Source organism: Podarcis tiliguerta (genome assembly GCF_965153285.1).
Source record: "Podarcis tiliguerta genome assembly, chromosome: 1".
In the NCBI taxonomy this organism is placed as follows: domain Eukaryota; kingdom Metazoa; phylum Chordata; class Lepidosauria; order Squamata; family Lacertidae; genus Podarcis; species Podarcis tiliguerta.
Genome location: NC_139534.1, coordinates 75,371,568 through 75,389,407, shown reverse-complemented (window position 1 = coordinate 75,389,407; position 17,840 = coordinate 75,371,568). Strand labels below are relative to the sequence as shown.

The 17,840-nt window shown below is 41.6% G+C and overlaps 1 protein-coding gene across 1 annotated transcript in view; it reads left to right on the top strand.

Moving 5' to 3' along the window:
- GAS2 (growth arrest specific 2) overlaps positions 1 to 17,840 on the top strand; it is a 113,539-nt gene that overhangs the window by 10,046 nt on the left and 85,653 nt on the right. The window contains 1 exon segment of the mRNA XM_083455245.1: positions 9,178 to 9,339. Within this exon segment, the coding sequence (XP_083311371.1) occupies positions 9,198 to 9,339 (142 nt within the window). The 5' untranslated portion in view covers positions 9,178 to 9,197.

Sequence of the window (17,840 nt, the reverse complement as noted above, 5' to 3'; positions counted from 1 at the left end):
CAATAATTACATTAGCTAATCTATATACATTGTGTGAGCACAATGTAAGTACTGTTTTATGAATATCGGATCCCCACGTCTCTCTCATTTCCAGCAACCTTCTTGGCAAGTTGCGGCATAGAACTGCAAAATGTGTGATTTTTCCTCATTCCTGTTTGAAAAGAAATCCATCAACGCTGCGAACCAAACCAGGAGGGAGACAAAGAGTCAGAAGAGTTTTGCTCTTTTCTAATGCCTTTTCTGGGTTAATGAGAACTAGCAGGGATAGCAGAAACTTATGTTAGACCCGGCTGAACTTCACTTTGGCTTCTGATCCCTCGCTGCTCGTTTCTTTCCAAAATGGATGCTCTCAAGCGTTGTTACTGTGCAAGCCAAAGATTCTCTGCACTTGCAGCTGGTACCCCCCTCTGTTTAATTAGTGTGGTTGCTGCTGTGCTGCTCTGCAGCTTTTAGTCACTTTCTGAAAAGGATCTCTTCTTGTTTTCCTCCAGTGGCATATAACTAGGCCTGGTCAGTCTAGAGTCTGCTTGACACACAACCTTGACAGGACTGTACCATGGCCTCAAAAGTCCATGCACCATATTTACAGTTATTAAAGCAATCTTGAATTATGTAAACTTTTCCTCTTTGACAGTTTAGAGACTGATTAGAGATGCATTCAAGGCAGACGATGAAAAGCAAAGCTTGCTGGGAGGCTCAGTTTGGGCCACGGGCCAGGCAGAATGATACAGTTGCAGCTGTTGCTCACTACTGTGAGCCGGGTTCATTGCAGGGAATCGCCACAGCAGTACTCTTAAAAGGCACACAGCCAGTCTCCGCTCACTTAATCACAATAAATGGTGCAGAGGAAGGATAGCTCTGGCAGGTGCAATCGTGTTCTACTTCTTAAAGTAATGGGATTCTAGTCCACAAGGAATCTTGCAAATATTATGAATTGCATTCCAAAAGTTTGGAATGCCTCAAATATTATGAATTGCATTCCAAAAGTTTGACTCTTAAAAGCTACCGTATTTTTCGCTCTATAGGACGCACCGGACCATAGGACGCACCTTGTTTTAGAGGGGGAGAACAAGAAAAAAAATTCTCCCCCTCTCTGCTCAGCGCCCCTTCAGCGAAGCGGCAGGAGAAACGGAGCCCCTTCTATTTCTCCTCCCACTTGACTGAAGGGGCGCTGCGCAGTTCTCCCTCTCTGCTGAAGCCCGGAGAGTCTTGATCTCCTGACTTTAGGGAAAGGAACCTGAAGCCTGCGGAGTTCGTGCTGCGCTCCGAAGGCTTCAGGCGGCTATCCCTGAAGCCTGGAGAGCGAGAGGGGTTGGTGTGCACGGAGGCTTCACGCTGCTATCGCTGAAGCCAAGGAGACTGCATTCCTTAATTTTTGGAGGGGAAAAAGTGTGTCCTATAGAGCGAAAAATACGGTATTTATTATATGGTCCTTGTTTTGGGGTGTACATTCCCTCCCACCATTATAATGTAGGATGTTAACTAATGCTAGGCTATGCAATCTTCCCCCATTTAGCCCAGTATTGCCTAATCTGGCTTTCCACCAGAAATATTTGCTTTCACCTGCTATTAGGTCTTTTTTAAAAAAACAACAATAGGTATGCAAGCCATGCACTCTATTTTTCAGCTATGATCTTTCTAGTGGGATAACCTTGAAAATGCTTCTATGATCAACACAGAATTGACTAAGGGCCCATCTCACTGCACATTTAAGGTGATATCATATCACTTTAAAGATTCATGAATCCAAAGAACCAGGGAGATATAGTTTCGACACTTGACACCCTTAACAAACTTCAGTTCCCAGGATTCTTTGGGGGGAAGCCATGCCTTTTAATATTATACTTTAAATATATAGTGCAGGTGTGACCTAAACCTGTAATGTTCCACTGCTGCTAGTCTAATACTCCAATTTATGGACAAATGCAACCTAGATTAGTTGATAGTTTATGCCAATATCACATCCTCCCTTGGCTGAGGAAGTGGATGCTGTCTACCCCACCCTGATTGATACGACTTGTGCTTTTATAGTTTGACAAATGGTAGAGGCCAGGGCTGCGTAGTGGCTAAGAATGTGAAGTAGGAAGTCTCTGGCTGAAATCTGTCATAAGGGACACAGCTGTCATTAAAAATGCCACCTCAGCTTCATCCCTCCCTTTTCCTGTTTGCGGTATAGAGATAACAATACCGGGCCAGTTTACAGCATTGTTTGAAGGATCACAATGTATAGGAAAAGCTTTGAACACTCAAAAGTGCTATTTAAATGTTAACATTCATTGCAGTTCAGATTAGCAGGATAACACAACATTCAGCTTGCCGTAGTTTGTGCATTATGATTGGTTTTGTAAGATTCACCTTCAATACAACGAGAAAGTGCCTGAGCAAGAGGTAGTTACTTAGCATTGGGGGTGATAAATAGTGAAATACTGTTCATGTCTATTTAAAAGTAAGTTCAACTGGATTCACAGCAATGGGACTTACTCCCAGGTAAGTAGGTATAGGATTACGGTACATAGGATTGTGATGTAAGGTACCAAACCTACGTCCTTGGTCGCTGCATACGTGGGACTAAATTGAAAAGATTGCACATTATCTGCTGTTACCAAGTCCTTGAAGAAACCAGTTTCTTCCACCCATATGTGGCTTTAATCCACAGTTGATATGATTATTATTTTTTCAAAAAATAATTTTGCAAATTAGTGCCAACAAAAAACAACCACCACAACCCAACTTGGCTGCATGATAGCAAATGGTCACCTGACCTCTCTTGCTTACCCCTGGCGATTACTGACAAACATCAGCAGACAGTTTAAATTACTGGGCTGGCAAGCTACTGGGCTGAGCTACAATACACAGAAGACTAAATGCACTACTGTCTAGTAACATAAAAACCTCACTGTTTGGTGGGAGTGAATGGGGGAGGAATGCAACCTTCCAGCTTGTTGAAACTGTTACATGCCATTAGGTGTACTGTAAACTATCCTGCCCCAAATCCTTTACTCAGACAATAAGGCTAAGAATTAGAGATGCTTTGTTACTATCCAAGAGGTGGGGCGGAGGGAAAGAGAGGGAACACATGGCATAAATAGGAGGTGCAGCTCAACTGTCTGTAAATAAAGTCCTGTTCCCAGTAAAACTCCATTGTGAAGGAAACATGAAGAGAGGCCTGTTACTGAAGTATTAAGACACTGAAGAGGTAAGTATGTCAAGGGAGGGTTTTTCCTGTGCTTTAACATTTTGTTGGAAGCAGCTCAGAGTGACTGGGGCGACTCAGTCAGATGGGCAGCATATAAATAGGAAAGTTGTTGTTGTTGGTCTTTATTTGCTGGACTGAGGTAGTTCATCATATGTCACAATTTCTCTAGAAGCATACTGTCTTTACCTAAGTGTGTAATGCGTTTATTTTCAATAAGTCCTATTCATCTTAAAATCCAGAACCACATGAGGGTATTCTGCAGTTTGATCTTGAAATTCATCATAGAATCATAGAACTGTAGCGTTGGAAGGGACCTAAGGGTCATTTAGTCCAACCCCCTGTAATGCAGGAATATGCAGCTTCCCCAGATGGAGACCAAACCTGTGACCTTGGTGTTATCAGCACCATGCTCTAACCAACTGAGTTAACCAGTGTTATGTGCTTGCCAGTTTCCCGAGTGGTTCCACTGAAGATCTGAGCATATAAGGGAGCATATAAGCAAGTGGATGTGGACAAGAAAGATCGGGGTTGAAATCCCTGCTTAGTTGTAGTGAATGAACTTGGGTTGTTGTGAGGATAAAGGTGGGTGAACTCACATGCATGCTCTCTTTGGCTCTTTGAGATATGTGATAATAAGAACATTGGAAGAGTCCTCATGGACTAATGGCCCATCTAGCCTGGCATCCTGTTTCCCATAGTGGCTAACCAAATGCCTATGGGAAGCCCACAAGCAGAATGTGAGCACAGCAGCTTTCTCCTCACTCCTATTCCACAGCAACCGGTATTTGGAGGCATGCCACCATCTCCCTCTCTTAAAGTTATCCAAGTTGGTGACCACCACTAAATCTGGTGGGGGCAAATTCCATACTTTAACTATGTGTTGCATGAAGACATAATTTCTTTTACCTGTCCCAAATCTTTAACCTTTCATCTCCATTGAATAACTTCCAATTCTGGTATTATGGGAGAGGGGGGAAAGCTTTTGTCTTGGATGACCACCTGTCATGGATGCTTTAGCTGAGATTCCTGCATTGCAGGGCGTTGGACTAGATGACCCTTGGGACATTTCCAACTCAAGATTTTATGATTCTATGCACTTTCTCCATGCTACATAATTTTATGGATCTCTACAATGACGTCCCTTGTTTGCCTTTTTAACACACACACACACTCACTTTTCTTCATAGGTGATCTGCTCTAGCCCCTTGCTTATTTAGTTTGCCCTTTTCTGAACCTTTCCTGCTCTCCAATAAATGTGCTAAGACATGGCAACCAGAAGTGCACACATTATTTTATGGTTGCACCATAGAAATAAAATTTGAACTGATGAACTGTAGCAAAATTAAATGAAGTAAAACTTTTTCTATTAGTCTCATAGGATTTTAAGTTCTCCAACATAAAAATATCACCTTGGTAAGCTATCCTGAACACCTTGAAATAAGAGTAGAACATAACTCAAATAATAATGGGCAGTATCCAATCCTGGTCATGCTCAGAGCAGACCCACTGGAATCAATGGACCTTAATCCATCCCTTAATGACTAGCATGGTGAGTAACAGCAGTGCATAACAGTTTGCCCAGTGTGTTTTACTCTAAGCATAAATGCACCAACCTTCTGACAGTAAGAGCTGTTCAGCAGTAGAACAGGCTCCCATGAGAGGTGGTGGACTCTCCTTCCCTGGAGCATCTGTCATGTATGCTTTAGCTGAGATTCCTGTATTGCAGGGGGTTGGACTAGATGACTCTTGGGTCCCTTCCAACTCTAAGATTCTGTGATTCCATGATATTAGTGGACCACATCTGAGAGCTGTGATGAACAGAATGCTGTTGGTGCTACTATGTTCAGTTTAGTAGCATCAATGTTTATCATTTTTGTGGTTTGTAACAAACGAGAAGGGAAATAGTTACAATAGGCTAAAGTTACATGAGGGTAGATTTGGGTTGAACATTAGGAGAAATGTATTGACAGCAAGAGCAATTAAGCCAATGTATTAATGACCAAGGGGCTAATGGGTTCTGCCTTGCTTGACTGCTTGTGTTGCCAATGATCTAACCCTAGATTTCCTGCATCAAACTGAGGGTTGTTCTAGGTTGTCTACAGGCTCTATTCCAGCTCAGTGATTCTATGACTCTATTTTGTGAGTTCTGTCCATAAAACATGGTAACTTATGTTCTGGACAGAGTGACCACATTAAGTCCAAATCTGTCCTCCTTCCATTGCTTTTGCTTTCAGTTCCAGAAATGAATGTTTGCGTATGGGAGAAGAGTTTATGAAGGCAACAAAGGTAAACCAGCCAGTAGTCTTTAAGGGAGAAAACACAAGGGGATGGTGCCCCTCTGCACTGTACATTTAAAGCAGTATCATACCATTTTAAACAAACATGGCTTCCTCCAAAGATTTATTAGGAGTTTTTAAGGAGACCCACTGCTCCCCTCACAGAGCTACAATTCTCAGAGTGGCTTAACAATCAAGCCCTCTTCATAGGGAACTCTGAGAATTAAAGTTCTCAGAGGGGACTAGGTGTCTCCTAACAATTGTCAGCACCCTTAACAAGCTACAGTTCCCAGGAATCTTTGGGGTAAGCCATGAATGTTTAAAGTGGTGTGATATTGCTTGAAATGCATAGTGCAGATGGAACTGATGTTTGGTGCCAGCAAAATATAATGCATGGTAAATTTGTTTGTTTTACCCAGCCTGGAAATTCAGTGCCATGGGTAGGATAATAAGGGGTCCATATTTTCCCCTTAGTATTAGTGGCCTATTTTTAATTATTTAAAGTTCCAAATTCAGTGTGACACCCCTGATTACATGGCCACATGATATCCTACTCAGTTTGCTCCAGTGATGTGGTGAATGGCTAGATTGTCCCTAATTTGCCTGGGGAGAAAAGGTATAAAACAATATGCTTTGCTTCAATGTGTACATGAAGTAGCATTGATATATGTGCAGTTCAGCTAAAACAGATCTCTACTCCAACTGTAATCCAACTCTCCAAGACTAGCTCCAAGACTAGAAAAAAGGATTTTGCAACATTGCTGGAAAATGCTCCAGGGAGAGGAAATTCCATTGTTGTAGGACAGCCACTTAAAACAACATCTGTATGTCCTCTGCTAGCTGATTTTACACATAGGCACATGGATATTATTCTAAGGAGGTTCCACGTGATTAATCTTAAAGACCGAGTGGGGTATGATAGGGGAAGGAAACTGGTTTCCTAGGTATTTAGGGCTTTACGCACCACAAGCAGCATATTGAAACCAACAGGGCTGGTTGCAGTTTTTTTGTAGCTTTGGGTCACAGTTTATAATGATCATTCAGATTCATAACAAAATACAGGTTAGAAAAACACAAATGTCCTGTAGAGTTGCATCTTGCCTTTACATATTCAATAGAGCCTCATTCATGTAGGAATTTAATCTACCAGATTTTTTGAAAGAGAGATCAAAACAGCTGCAAGGGACCCAATTCAGTTTATGACTATGGTGTTCTACAAGGGTTTTAAAAATCTGTTTCCCCCATGCTATTTTTCCTACTTAAAATGTTCTCCGGCTGATATCCCCCCCCCCCAGGTGTGTCAAAGGATGCTTGGACTCGACCCTGCAATTCTTTAAGTTCTATGATCGGTCTACATTTTTCTGGATGTTCAAATATTATCGGCAAAGTTCAAATTTCCTAACTCATTTACATAGCAGAGACAGTACTCTAGATAGGCAATGAATAGCCAGTACAGTATTATTGCCTTGCAGTTAAGGGTGTGTGTGTGTGTGACCTGTTTGAGCATTTATGCCTCACCTTTCTATGATAAAATGAGATTTAACCAGCTTGCAAATTAACAGTATAAAACACAGCAAATAATAGAATCATAAAATTGCAGAGCTAGAAGGCATACGGAGGGTCATCTAATCCACCCCCCTGCAATGCAGGAAACCAAACTAAAGCATGCATGACAGATGGCCATCCAGCCACTGCTTGAAAACCTCCAATCAGGAGCCCATTCCACTGTTAAACAGCTCTTACTGACAGAAAGTTCTTCCTGATGTTCAGTCATAGAATCATAGAATCATAGAATCATAGAGTTGGAATAGACCACAAGGACCATCGAGTCCAACCCCCTGCCAAGCAGGAAACACCATCAGAGCACTCCTGACATATGGTTGTCGGAATCTCTTTTTTTGTAACTTGATGCCATTGGTTCAGGTCCTACCCTCCAGAGCAGGAGAAAACAAGCTTGACCTTTCTCTGCCTATTTCTGCTTTAGGTAGCCTTATATGTGTGAGTTTACATGATAAGTGAAATGTTGATGTTTTATAAATACTATTATCGTCTCACAGCAGGGAGACTGAGCGGTGCTGCATGTACCCTGCAGTTGTTTGGCAATTGCACTAACCATTCTGATGCTTACCGAGAAACCTGAAAGTGTGGTCCTTTGAGAGAGACTACTGGCTCCCTTTGTAAATCCATCTGCTCTGAGTTGTGTAACATGCTGGATTATTAGCTTCTAATCCTGTTGCATGCTGAAAAACCATGCTGCTTTTTGGACCTTGCCCATTGACTGGGACACAATCCAGCTTCCTAGCTTGACTGATTCTTTAGAATCTGAAAACTCCCCTTTAATTCATAATGGCACATGGCCTTTTCTTGAGCCTTAAAAAAACAACCACACACACCTCCACCTTGTGCTCTAAGGTGAGGCTGCATTCGCCCATCTTTGACGGGGATAACAGCCATCAGCCATGATACTTAGTTTTGAAAGATTATTTGTGGGATAAGCAATAGAAATGTGCACTGGCTCCCTAGTGGAGGTTACATTTAAGAAAGAAACATAGTAGATAAAGCCTTGGAAAGTTGCAAAAGTTGTGAGATAGTAGAAAAAGTATCTCTCCCCCTCTCCCCCTCACCATTACTTGTGCAATTGGGAGGCTCTCAGGTTACTGTTTTTTCCCCTGTTTTCCTTTGACTACTTAAGAAACTTCAACATCATATATTTTGATCTTAACCTGATTAGCACTTCTAGTGCAACTGTCCCCAGATATCTGTGTTAATGATCTGTGTTTTCTGCAGAAGTTATGATCTTTGTCATTTCACCCTTTCTCAGCTTGGTAGGCCTCATGTTGATAAAGTGACATTCTGGCTTTTGAAATGAGAGAAATAGGCCTATTTTGCTCTAGCTATTGCTCCTTCCCAAGTATACCCAGTTATTCTAATAAGTTCAACTGTTCTTCACCCCTCCCCTCTGCTCCATTTCCTATCTGTAGATTGTCTTAGAGACTTAGGTAAGAGTGCCCAGGGGTGGTGCAGGCTAGGTTGTGTCACAAGGACTCTGCAAAGGCTTTCCTGACAAAACAGGTTTTGAGGAAAGACCCAAAGAGAATCAGAAATCATATTTGCAAATCTAGACTATTTTTTAAATGAATGAATTAATTACTATGCTGCTTAATGCCAAAAGAGGCATTACTATACGGTACTCAACAGGCATAAGTCACTGAGCAGCTCCTTTGGCACTGTTCTGAGGTCATTGTTATATATGGCAATATCCTGCCCCCCCCCCCAGTTAAACATGTTATGGGGAATCGCTATTTATTATCATATCTGTTTTGCCATTCAATTTGCCCCTTTGCCTAATCATCCTTTTTTTTAATTATTTGAATCTTTTTTTAATTATTTGAATCTTTTAAATCCCTGCTTGCAGAGATATTTGACAACATGCATACCAAGGTAAGTACAAATGCATCCACCTAGCCCATGTTCCTAGACTATCACTAGCAAAACCCTCCATTATTATTATTATTAGTATTATTATTATTAAAAGCAAACTGGTTGTTATCATGTACATCGTTTCATGGAGCAAACCTCTGTTTGTCTGGCATTACACTCATATTGAATCTGACTCATTGGCAGCTATATATAATACTAAAAATTACAAGTCTTCACACAGCATGCTAAACTAATACTTTCTTTCTTTTTACTTCTACAAAATAGGTAGCACCAGTGGTTAAAAGATGTGCACCTCCCTCAGTCCAAAGGCCCGAGGCCCTGGCCTCTCCGATATGCACCAGTATAGCCAGTGGCTGGCTAGCAGACATGAGGCTAACTTGTTGCCGATGAAGGAGGATTTGGCCCTGTGGCTGACAAACCTGCTGGGTAAGGCTATTTTTCTATGCTGTGATTATTGCCAGAGCTTTCTAAGGAGCAACAGTAATTCTGGTTCGGGTTCCTGAAGCGCAAATGGAAAGTTCTGCTCTAGGGTGACTGTTCGCATTCTGGAGTCTGTCATTCTCTTCCCCTGTTCAATTGGGATGCTTAGTGGGACATTTTTAAGCGACTTCCCAGCCCAGAAAGCCACAGCGAAACAAGCACAGCCTTAACTGTCCTTCAGAAGTGATGACATACTTTTTTGTTAGGTATTGCTGTGCATGGAAGGGCAGAGTGCAGAGCTTGCTTACCTGCTGCCACCATTATTATAATATATTTATTTATAACCCACCTTTTCCCCCTGACAGGGACTCAAAGCAGCTTATAGCTAATGATAATAACAGCTAAAAACATCGGGGGGGGGGGGGGCTATTCAACCATATATATTATTACAATAGAAACAACATGGCACTGTCAGGAGTCCAGGTTCCCAGCTTGATATCACAGTAAGTGTAGGTAATTCAAAATGAGGATTTATTGCAAAAACAAACAGATAGCTCCGGACGGCTCTAACAAAGCGTCTGGTACCATTACTCAAGATGAACCTCCTGAAGACTCCTTCCGGCATCAACAGAAGATATTGAACTTACAACCCTTGTTTTGCTCCTGTCTAGCAGCCCTCCCATTCACCAACTCTTAGGACTTAGTGGATCAGCTCCAACCTCTTCCCATTCAGAAAGGCTGTCTCTGAGTTGGTTTGTGCCATTTTGTGTTTCCTGTGAGCTTTGGCTGTGTTCTAGCCTGCTCTCAGCTGCTGCCTTATCAGCCTGCCCATCAAGGTCAGGAAGAGCCGAAGTCTGCAGCTGCTGGCTCTCCCCTGCCTGCCTGACACCTAAGCCTCTCTGTTCCTGGCTGCTTTCTGCCATTGGCTGCAAACCTTCACTTGGAGCTGGCTCATTCCTGACAGGCACCAGCCATTTCATTAAAAGCAATCAGTTCCCCTAAGTCTGTTGGAACAAGAAAGTCATCATCTGCTAGCAGGACAACAAGGAGGGAGCCAGTCTTGCTTTTCCAGGGAGGGAGTTCCAGAGTCTGGGAGCAGCCACCGAGAAGGCCCTTTCTTGCACCCCTTGTGCCTGCAAGGGTGGCAGGAGCATGAGAAGGGCTTCCCCTGAAGATCACAAAAGCTAGGCAGGTTCATATGAGGGAATAAGGTCTTTCAGATAGCTTGGACCTAAGCCATACTATATGTCACAACTAGCACTTTGAAATTGTGCCCAGAAACAGTCCAGTAGCCAGTGAAACTTTTCTAACAAGGGAATCGTATGCTCCCTGTAACCAGCACTGGTCAGCAATCTCTTCAAGCCAGTTGAAGTTTCTGAGCACTTTTCAAAGGCAGCCCCAACTTAGAGTGGATTACAATAAACAGTAAGTAACTAAGGTGTGCATCACTATGGCCAAATCAGACATGGGCAGAGCTGGTACACTAGCTTTAACTGCTTAAATGCTCTCCTGACCACTGCAGAGACCTGGGCAACCATGCTCAGGGCTGATTCTGGAAGCATACCCAAACTACAAACCTGTGTCTTCAGGGCGACTGTTACCCCCTTCACCACAGGCTGAATCCCCAGGCCCTGCTCCGCCTTCTGACCGACCAAGGGTACCTCTCTTTGTCTGGATTAATATTCAGTTTGTTCACCCACATTAAATGTCTGGTGTATTGCAGTGTCTGCCTCAGAAATCCTTGGCAGGCTTTTTCAGTGTCTCATTAAGCATGCTAGTGGTTTCCTCCCCATACCTTCCACTCTCTTTCCACATGCATAGATCTTCGGTGATCACTCATAGCCAAGTAAGATTGTCTTCCATGAACACGGTCTTAACAGTAAGTGCATAAGTTACTGTGAAGGCCAATTCTGGATCCACACGTCCTTCCACAGCAGGGACATAGGTTTCTGGGCAGGAGTTGATTACAGTGAGGGTTTGCCAAGTGTGCCTTCTTCTTACCACATTTCTCCCTTTTGTCCTGAGTTCTCATAGATGCCAACATTATGAGACAGAACAAACACCAGGACCTTATGTAATAGCCTTCACAAGTGGGGACCAGCAGTACAATGTCACTGCTGGAAGTTTGGGAGGCAGCTGAAGCTTGCTGCTTTTCCCCAGGAAAACACACTCTTTACCACTGAATTGCAGCAAACGTCACTCTGTGGAAAGCCCATTTGATGTTTGCTCTGATTCAGCAGTAAAGAGCCAGTTTTCCCCAGGGAAAGTCACAGGACAAGCAGAAGTGCGGACGAGCCCCAAGTTATGTATTTCCAATAATAAACAACTTTGTTATTTTCTTTCACTACAAGCATCTCTATGTGTGTGATTAAAACAGGTAAAGTCTGCTCTCTAACAAAAGTTCGCATACCATATACTGCTTACTCTAAATATTTAAGAACTATAGGGCCGCACAGCAGCGCCCCACTTCCAACAGTTACAGCATATCCTCACTCTTGTTCAGGGTTCCAGCCAGCCATTCAGGGAGTGATATTTCAGACATTTGCGTGACTTCAGATCAGAGGAAATTAGACATTTTAAATGTTTCTGTGCTGGAACCAACCTAACAGCATAGTCCTAACCATGTCTATTCAGAAGTAAGTCCTATTTAATGCAGTGGGGCTTATTCCAAGGTAAGTGAGATAAGGTTTGTAGCTTAAATTAATTCCAGATGAAATTAATGTGACTTAACTTATGATCATTTCCCCCCATTAATTTCAATGACCTAAGTGAAACTAATTTAATCTAGATCCAATTTATGTTCATCACAGCAAGTGAAGACAGTTCATGTCTGAAATACAGAATTTATTAATGTTTAGCATACAGCATTCAATTTAGATCTCTCTGTGTCCTTGTTCAGACATATGTATATGTACTTTCATGTTCTTGTCTCTCTGTGTGTAAGTGTGCAAGTAGTATGTAGCTTGAGTAGGCATCCAGCCTACTCATTCTATTTACTGTCTCATTTTAATTGCATGATGCTAGCAAGTACTTTCCTGTGATCTCCTGCTGCTCCGCCTCCTCATCTTTTCCTCCTGTTCCAGCAGTTTTGTTCTTTTTTTCCTGCTTTGCTCTTTTTTTCTGGTCAAGCTGCTCCATCTACAACCATTTGCTTCTGCACATCTTTCCTCTAATTTATATTCATCAGAAAGTGGCTACCTAGGACAGAAATAATGTGCTTAAAAGCAGGCATTTCCTTCTCCTTCCCCAAAGGTGCAGATTCTATAGTTTCATCTGCTACTGATGTCTGGTGCAGCACAGTGGCAAGAGAAACAAGAAGGCCCAGCTTTGTGTCTTCCCTCTCCTATGAACTCATTAAGTAGCCTTAGACACTTTCTCTTAACCTCAGTCCCCTCACCTGCAATATGGGAGACAATGATACCGGATGCATAACGCACTGTGAACACCTGAAAATGCCATACAAATATTACGTATTGATGATGGTTTCTCCATTCACCAGAAGCTATAGCATCCTGGGATAAAGATTGCATATAAAAGCATTTGTGTTGAAACACACAATTATCCTAGCACATTGGTTTTCCTCCTTTCTCTCATTAAGATGCCCTTTCCATCCATTTCTCTGCTGAGGAAGGTCTGGATTTTCAGGTGAGATTAGTAACCAAATATCCTCTCCCAGGCAGACAGCTCTTTCCCTCCCACATTATAATTTAGAGAAAGAACAGGACTGACTGTCGGGGATTAAAAAGGTGTGCAAGCATTTTGTTAGAATGAGTAATGGACACATCTAACACTTCAAAGCTCCGGGAAGAGTTTATAACTCCTAAAAGGTCTGCCCTGTGTGCTCATTTTGACATGGATCAGGACAGAGGGGAGGGGGAAGAGCTTTCTGTCTTGAGTTCCAAGGACCATTTCCAACCCTTTAAACCAGAGCTGGGGGACTTCTGCTGCTCTCCAGATGTTGTTGGGACTCCAACTCCCATTAACCCCAGTAAGCATAGTCAATGGAGAAGGATGGTGGGAGCTGGAGTCCAGGAACATCGGGGAGGCGGGGTGTCACAGGTTCCCAAGCTCTGCTTGAAGCTGGAATTCCCAAAGTTGCATTTGCTCCCCTTTTACTTGGATACAGAGATCTCTAGTTTTGGGGATGGTGCCAGAAGAAGGATTTCGTGGCTTGAACATAAAACATACAGCTTTAATATTAAATGAGAAAATCCTACAGAGAGGGCTTTGTTTGCATTCCTGAGCAGGCAGATTTCACATGGACAAAGTCAAACATGAAATCAGCAAGGGAGCACGCATAGCAACTTGAGGCTCTGACATGCCACACCGAATTTTAATTCTTTATAAAGCTTCACAGGAGGGTTGGCACTCAGAAAGGGTATCTTTGGGATTCCAGTGCAGGCAACTCTGTTTTAATTATGAAACAATATAGTAAGGCATTATTAACATGGATAAACGGCCTTTTGGAAGCAAAATATATTTGTGATTCTGGTATGCATATCTAGGCTACAGGCCCATTGAATTCCTTATAGCAATAGCTTGCTATGTAGTTCAGTTTGCACTGTAATGGGAATCTACCTAATTTGCACTTCCAAACCAATACATGATTCAAAATGAAGCTATTCTTTGAAATTCAGTTTTCTGGATTTTGTGATGCTGTGCTCCAGAGAAATATGCATATACTTTTGTATGTGTATGAGAGAGAGAGAGAACTTGCTCAAAACACAACCCCCCCCCCAAAAAAACTGTATATGTTAGAAGTGTGCATGAGATTGTGTATTATTTTCATGCATTTTTTTTTTAAAGCAAAGTGATGTGATAATGAATGGAACTAAATTTAAAACTGAAAAAAAGCAAAAAGTGAAGGAAACTCAAACAGACAGATTCCTCCATCCCTATGCTTCCTCTTCTAGCTCCACCTCCCTCAGCTGCATAAGGCCTTCCAGCATAGGGAGGGTAGGGAGAAAGTAGGGACATTCCATTCTATATCAGTATCACTGCTAGTTAGTTGTATTTATTGAGAGTGGCTGGAGAAACCCAGCCAGATGGGTGGGGTATAAATTATTATTATTATTATTATTATTATTATTGATTTTCTTTTCCCCTCAGGCTTCCCTAAATGCAATACATAAGCCCAAATATTTCTGTGTTTAAAATGCTGCAGTTTTGTATGTTTCCTCTAATAACTTTTGTACCTGACCAGGAGGTAATGCTCAAGCAGTAATAATGATGTAGACTAGAATCTCTCTATTTTCATCTGAGGAATGTTGGAGGGTATGCTGTTTGAAGCCGTATTAAATGACTCTGCAAAAAACAGCAACAACACACGATGCCTTCTGGAATCACAGTTGTACTACATAACATTTTTTCATTAGTTACAGATGTTGAATGCAAAAACCCATTCACTTTGCAATAAGTACTTCATCTTGGTTTACAAAATGTAATCAAACCATAAATGTGTGTCAGACTATAAAATAATCTATGTGGGTTTAGATGGTGTTGGTAGAAGCATCTCTCCCAGCATCAGATTAACTTTTAAAATAAAAAAATGCTCTATATTTATCAAATCAACCCAAAAGGTAGGACAGACCCATAAATCCTGAGACAATATGTTAATTTAGAAGAATGACTATTTCATTCAGACTGGAAAGTGTAAAAAAAACCAGCCCAAAACTATGCTAAATGGAATGTCATTTGTGACAATTACACTATACACAAATGTATCAATCTCTATTCAAAGCAGTGAGCAGATCCAGATTCTATTAAAATGTTAAATTCCGAGGAAAGAAATATGAAACTGCTCTGATGAAACCGATAGTTTTTGCAAAGTGAAGAATGTCGGGAAAATAGCTTTCTGTGCTGTTGGCTGGTGTTTGTACACTAACCTGGCAGTCTGAGCAGCTGGCACAGAGGTGACCTTGAAAATACAGATTTCATTCCTCCCTGCATTATTTCTACTATGTACTGCTCAGGTGGGTCCTATGCCTATTATCACACATAGGTGTTATCACACACTCCCCATTCTGGAAATCTGCAGGCTTCATTGTTCAAATACTAGCCATGTGTATGCTGATGTTGTAACATGCTGGGCAGCATACAGTATATGAAATCCCACTTCAGAATTGCCATCTGAATCTGAGCGTATCATTTTCCTATTGTTTCCGATCAGTAGCTGAGCCCTATTATCTCAGAAGCAGGCCCAAGGCAATTTGTGACAGCTTGCTGGTTGAAAGCTAATGCCGAACTGTATATCCTATTTTGTTTTGGTAACAGCAGAGACTGTTATGGTCTCAGTTCCTTTGAGAAAATAAAGTTTTCTGGGAAGAAGATACCAAAAATGATTTAAATATTAAACTTGAGGAAATGCAAGCATCACTTATAGAGGATCTCTCCAAAGACAGAGGCTACTTTAGAATTATGATTTATCTGCTTTCCATGTAATTCTAACTTGCTATTTGCTGTGCAAACAAGTGTGCCTCTCTTCAGTTGTCTTCTTTACTTTTATTCAGCTAGTGAAAAAAGAATAATTTGCAATAATTTAAATGCCAAGCCTGTTAAATCTATTTTTGATTTGTTACTTAAACTTTCAATTTGGGGTGCCAAGTTAAGAAAATCTGTGATTTCTGCATTGTTATTGCACTCGTTTTATTTTTGGATTTAGTTTTTGGGCTGGCTACAACATGAAAACTACAAAACGCACAAGATAATATATCAATTTACAAATTTAACCAACGAAAACATAAACTGAGGCTTCTTTTATTTGTTGAAAGTTGAACCCAAGCCAGTCAAATCCCAGCTTAAACAGAGTGCTTTTTAAAACTTCCAATAGTGATTTTTGCTGAGGTTTTGGTGAGATGCAAAGCCCTCCTAACAAATCATTGTAATCATAACTTGGGACACAGAATCATAGCTAGCAACGTTTCCCCTTTTTAAAGGGAAATTCCCTTATTCCGAATAGGATTCCTCTCAAGAAAAGGGAAAAGTTGACAGCTATGCACAGAATCAGGGCTGGCCCAAACTTTTTACTGTTTGATGTAGAACAGCAAACTGATTCTCCCCCATGTGTATTATACCCAAGTCTGTCCAAAGTTTGACACCTTAGACAAATTAAAAAACACAAGTTTTTCTCCCTAGGGATAAAAATAGTACAATAAAAATAAATGAAAAAAAAGCTGTTCTTTCAGGGCAACCAAAATCCGCTGCCTGAGATGGTTGCTTTGCTCTACCTAATAGTAGGGCCAGGCTTGCTTATGAGGGAACACATTCTCCTTCTGCTGATAGAGAACAGAATGAAGAACAGCAGCTATACAACACAATGAACACTTTCTGGCTCCTCTGTGGACGTACTGGGTGGGGAACCGGGATTCAATTCAGTTCACATTGAAAGGTGAACCTACCTAATTTGCACAGCAATATGTGAACCAAAACACAGCTGATCTTTGAAATTGGCACTTGTCCAAAAATTTTAGTGCCATTCTCTAGTCAACCAGTGTGTACAAAAATGCATATACTAGGGTGAAATGTGCATATAAATACACACACACACACACACACACACACAATACAAAATATTAGGGAGAATTGCTTTGCAAAAATGTGTATCTAAGGCAAAATTGGATATACAAATGTGTATATTATGGGAAATTTGCACTAAAATGCTGGTGAATTTTCATGAGGAGCTTTTGGTTTTTTTGGTTTTTAAAATCAAAAACTGATGTGGAGAACAGAAGTGAAGATGAGGAAAAACGAGAAGCTGAAATGGATGGACGTATTTTCCCATCCCTAGTTCTGTACCAACTGTATGTAGGAAACATATCTGGCTATTTCTGGCAAGCTCAGGCCTACCTCACCCAGCTTGGTGCTCTCTGGGCCCCTGCTGCATAGTCTACTCTGAGAAAGACTATGATAGTGCTGCCAATGGGAACTTGGGAGCAAGGGACATGGTATATACATACTGTATAGACAAGGCAATGGAGGAGAGGAACTGAGCTTGAGTTCACTCAGTGCTCTGCTCTCTTGGTGCAAATAGGGCTGGGTGGTTCTGATCTTTAATCAGATGGTATTTCTAAATTGCAGTATCATATTGAAATGGAACAAAGGCCCTTTTGATAGAATGTGTGAGGATTCAAACTGGGGAGGATGCATAGGCTGCATGCAAGCTCTGCCCTCAGTGATCCCACACTTTCTTCCACAGACTGGTCTACAGGGAGATTCTAAACACATTCAGAATCCCTTCTTTGATCAGGAGCCCTGAATGTTTAGGATTCCTTAGCAGATGTAAGTGTGGAACTGTATTCAACTGTGCTCAGTCCTCAGAGGTTAGGAGTGGCACATCCATGCTCCCTACCCCGTTTGAGCACTTACATGTTCTTTGGAACACCTGAAGGAATCCTGCATATAGGTTCTGTAGGAAAGCTATTGCACATGACTGCTGCCCATATCTGTTACAAAATGGAAATGGATAAAGCATTGAAACCTGCAACAAAGAAAACCTTATCCCAAGACTC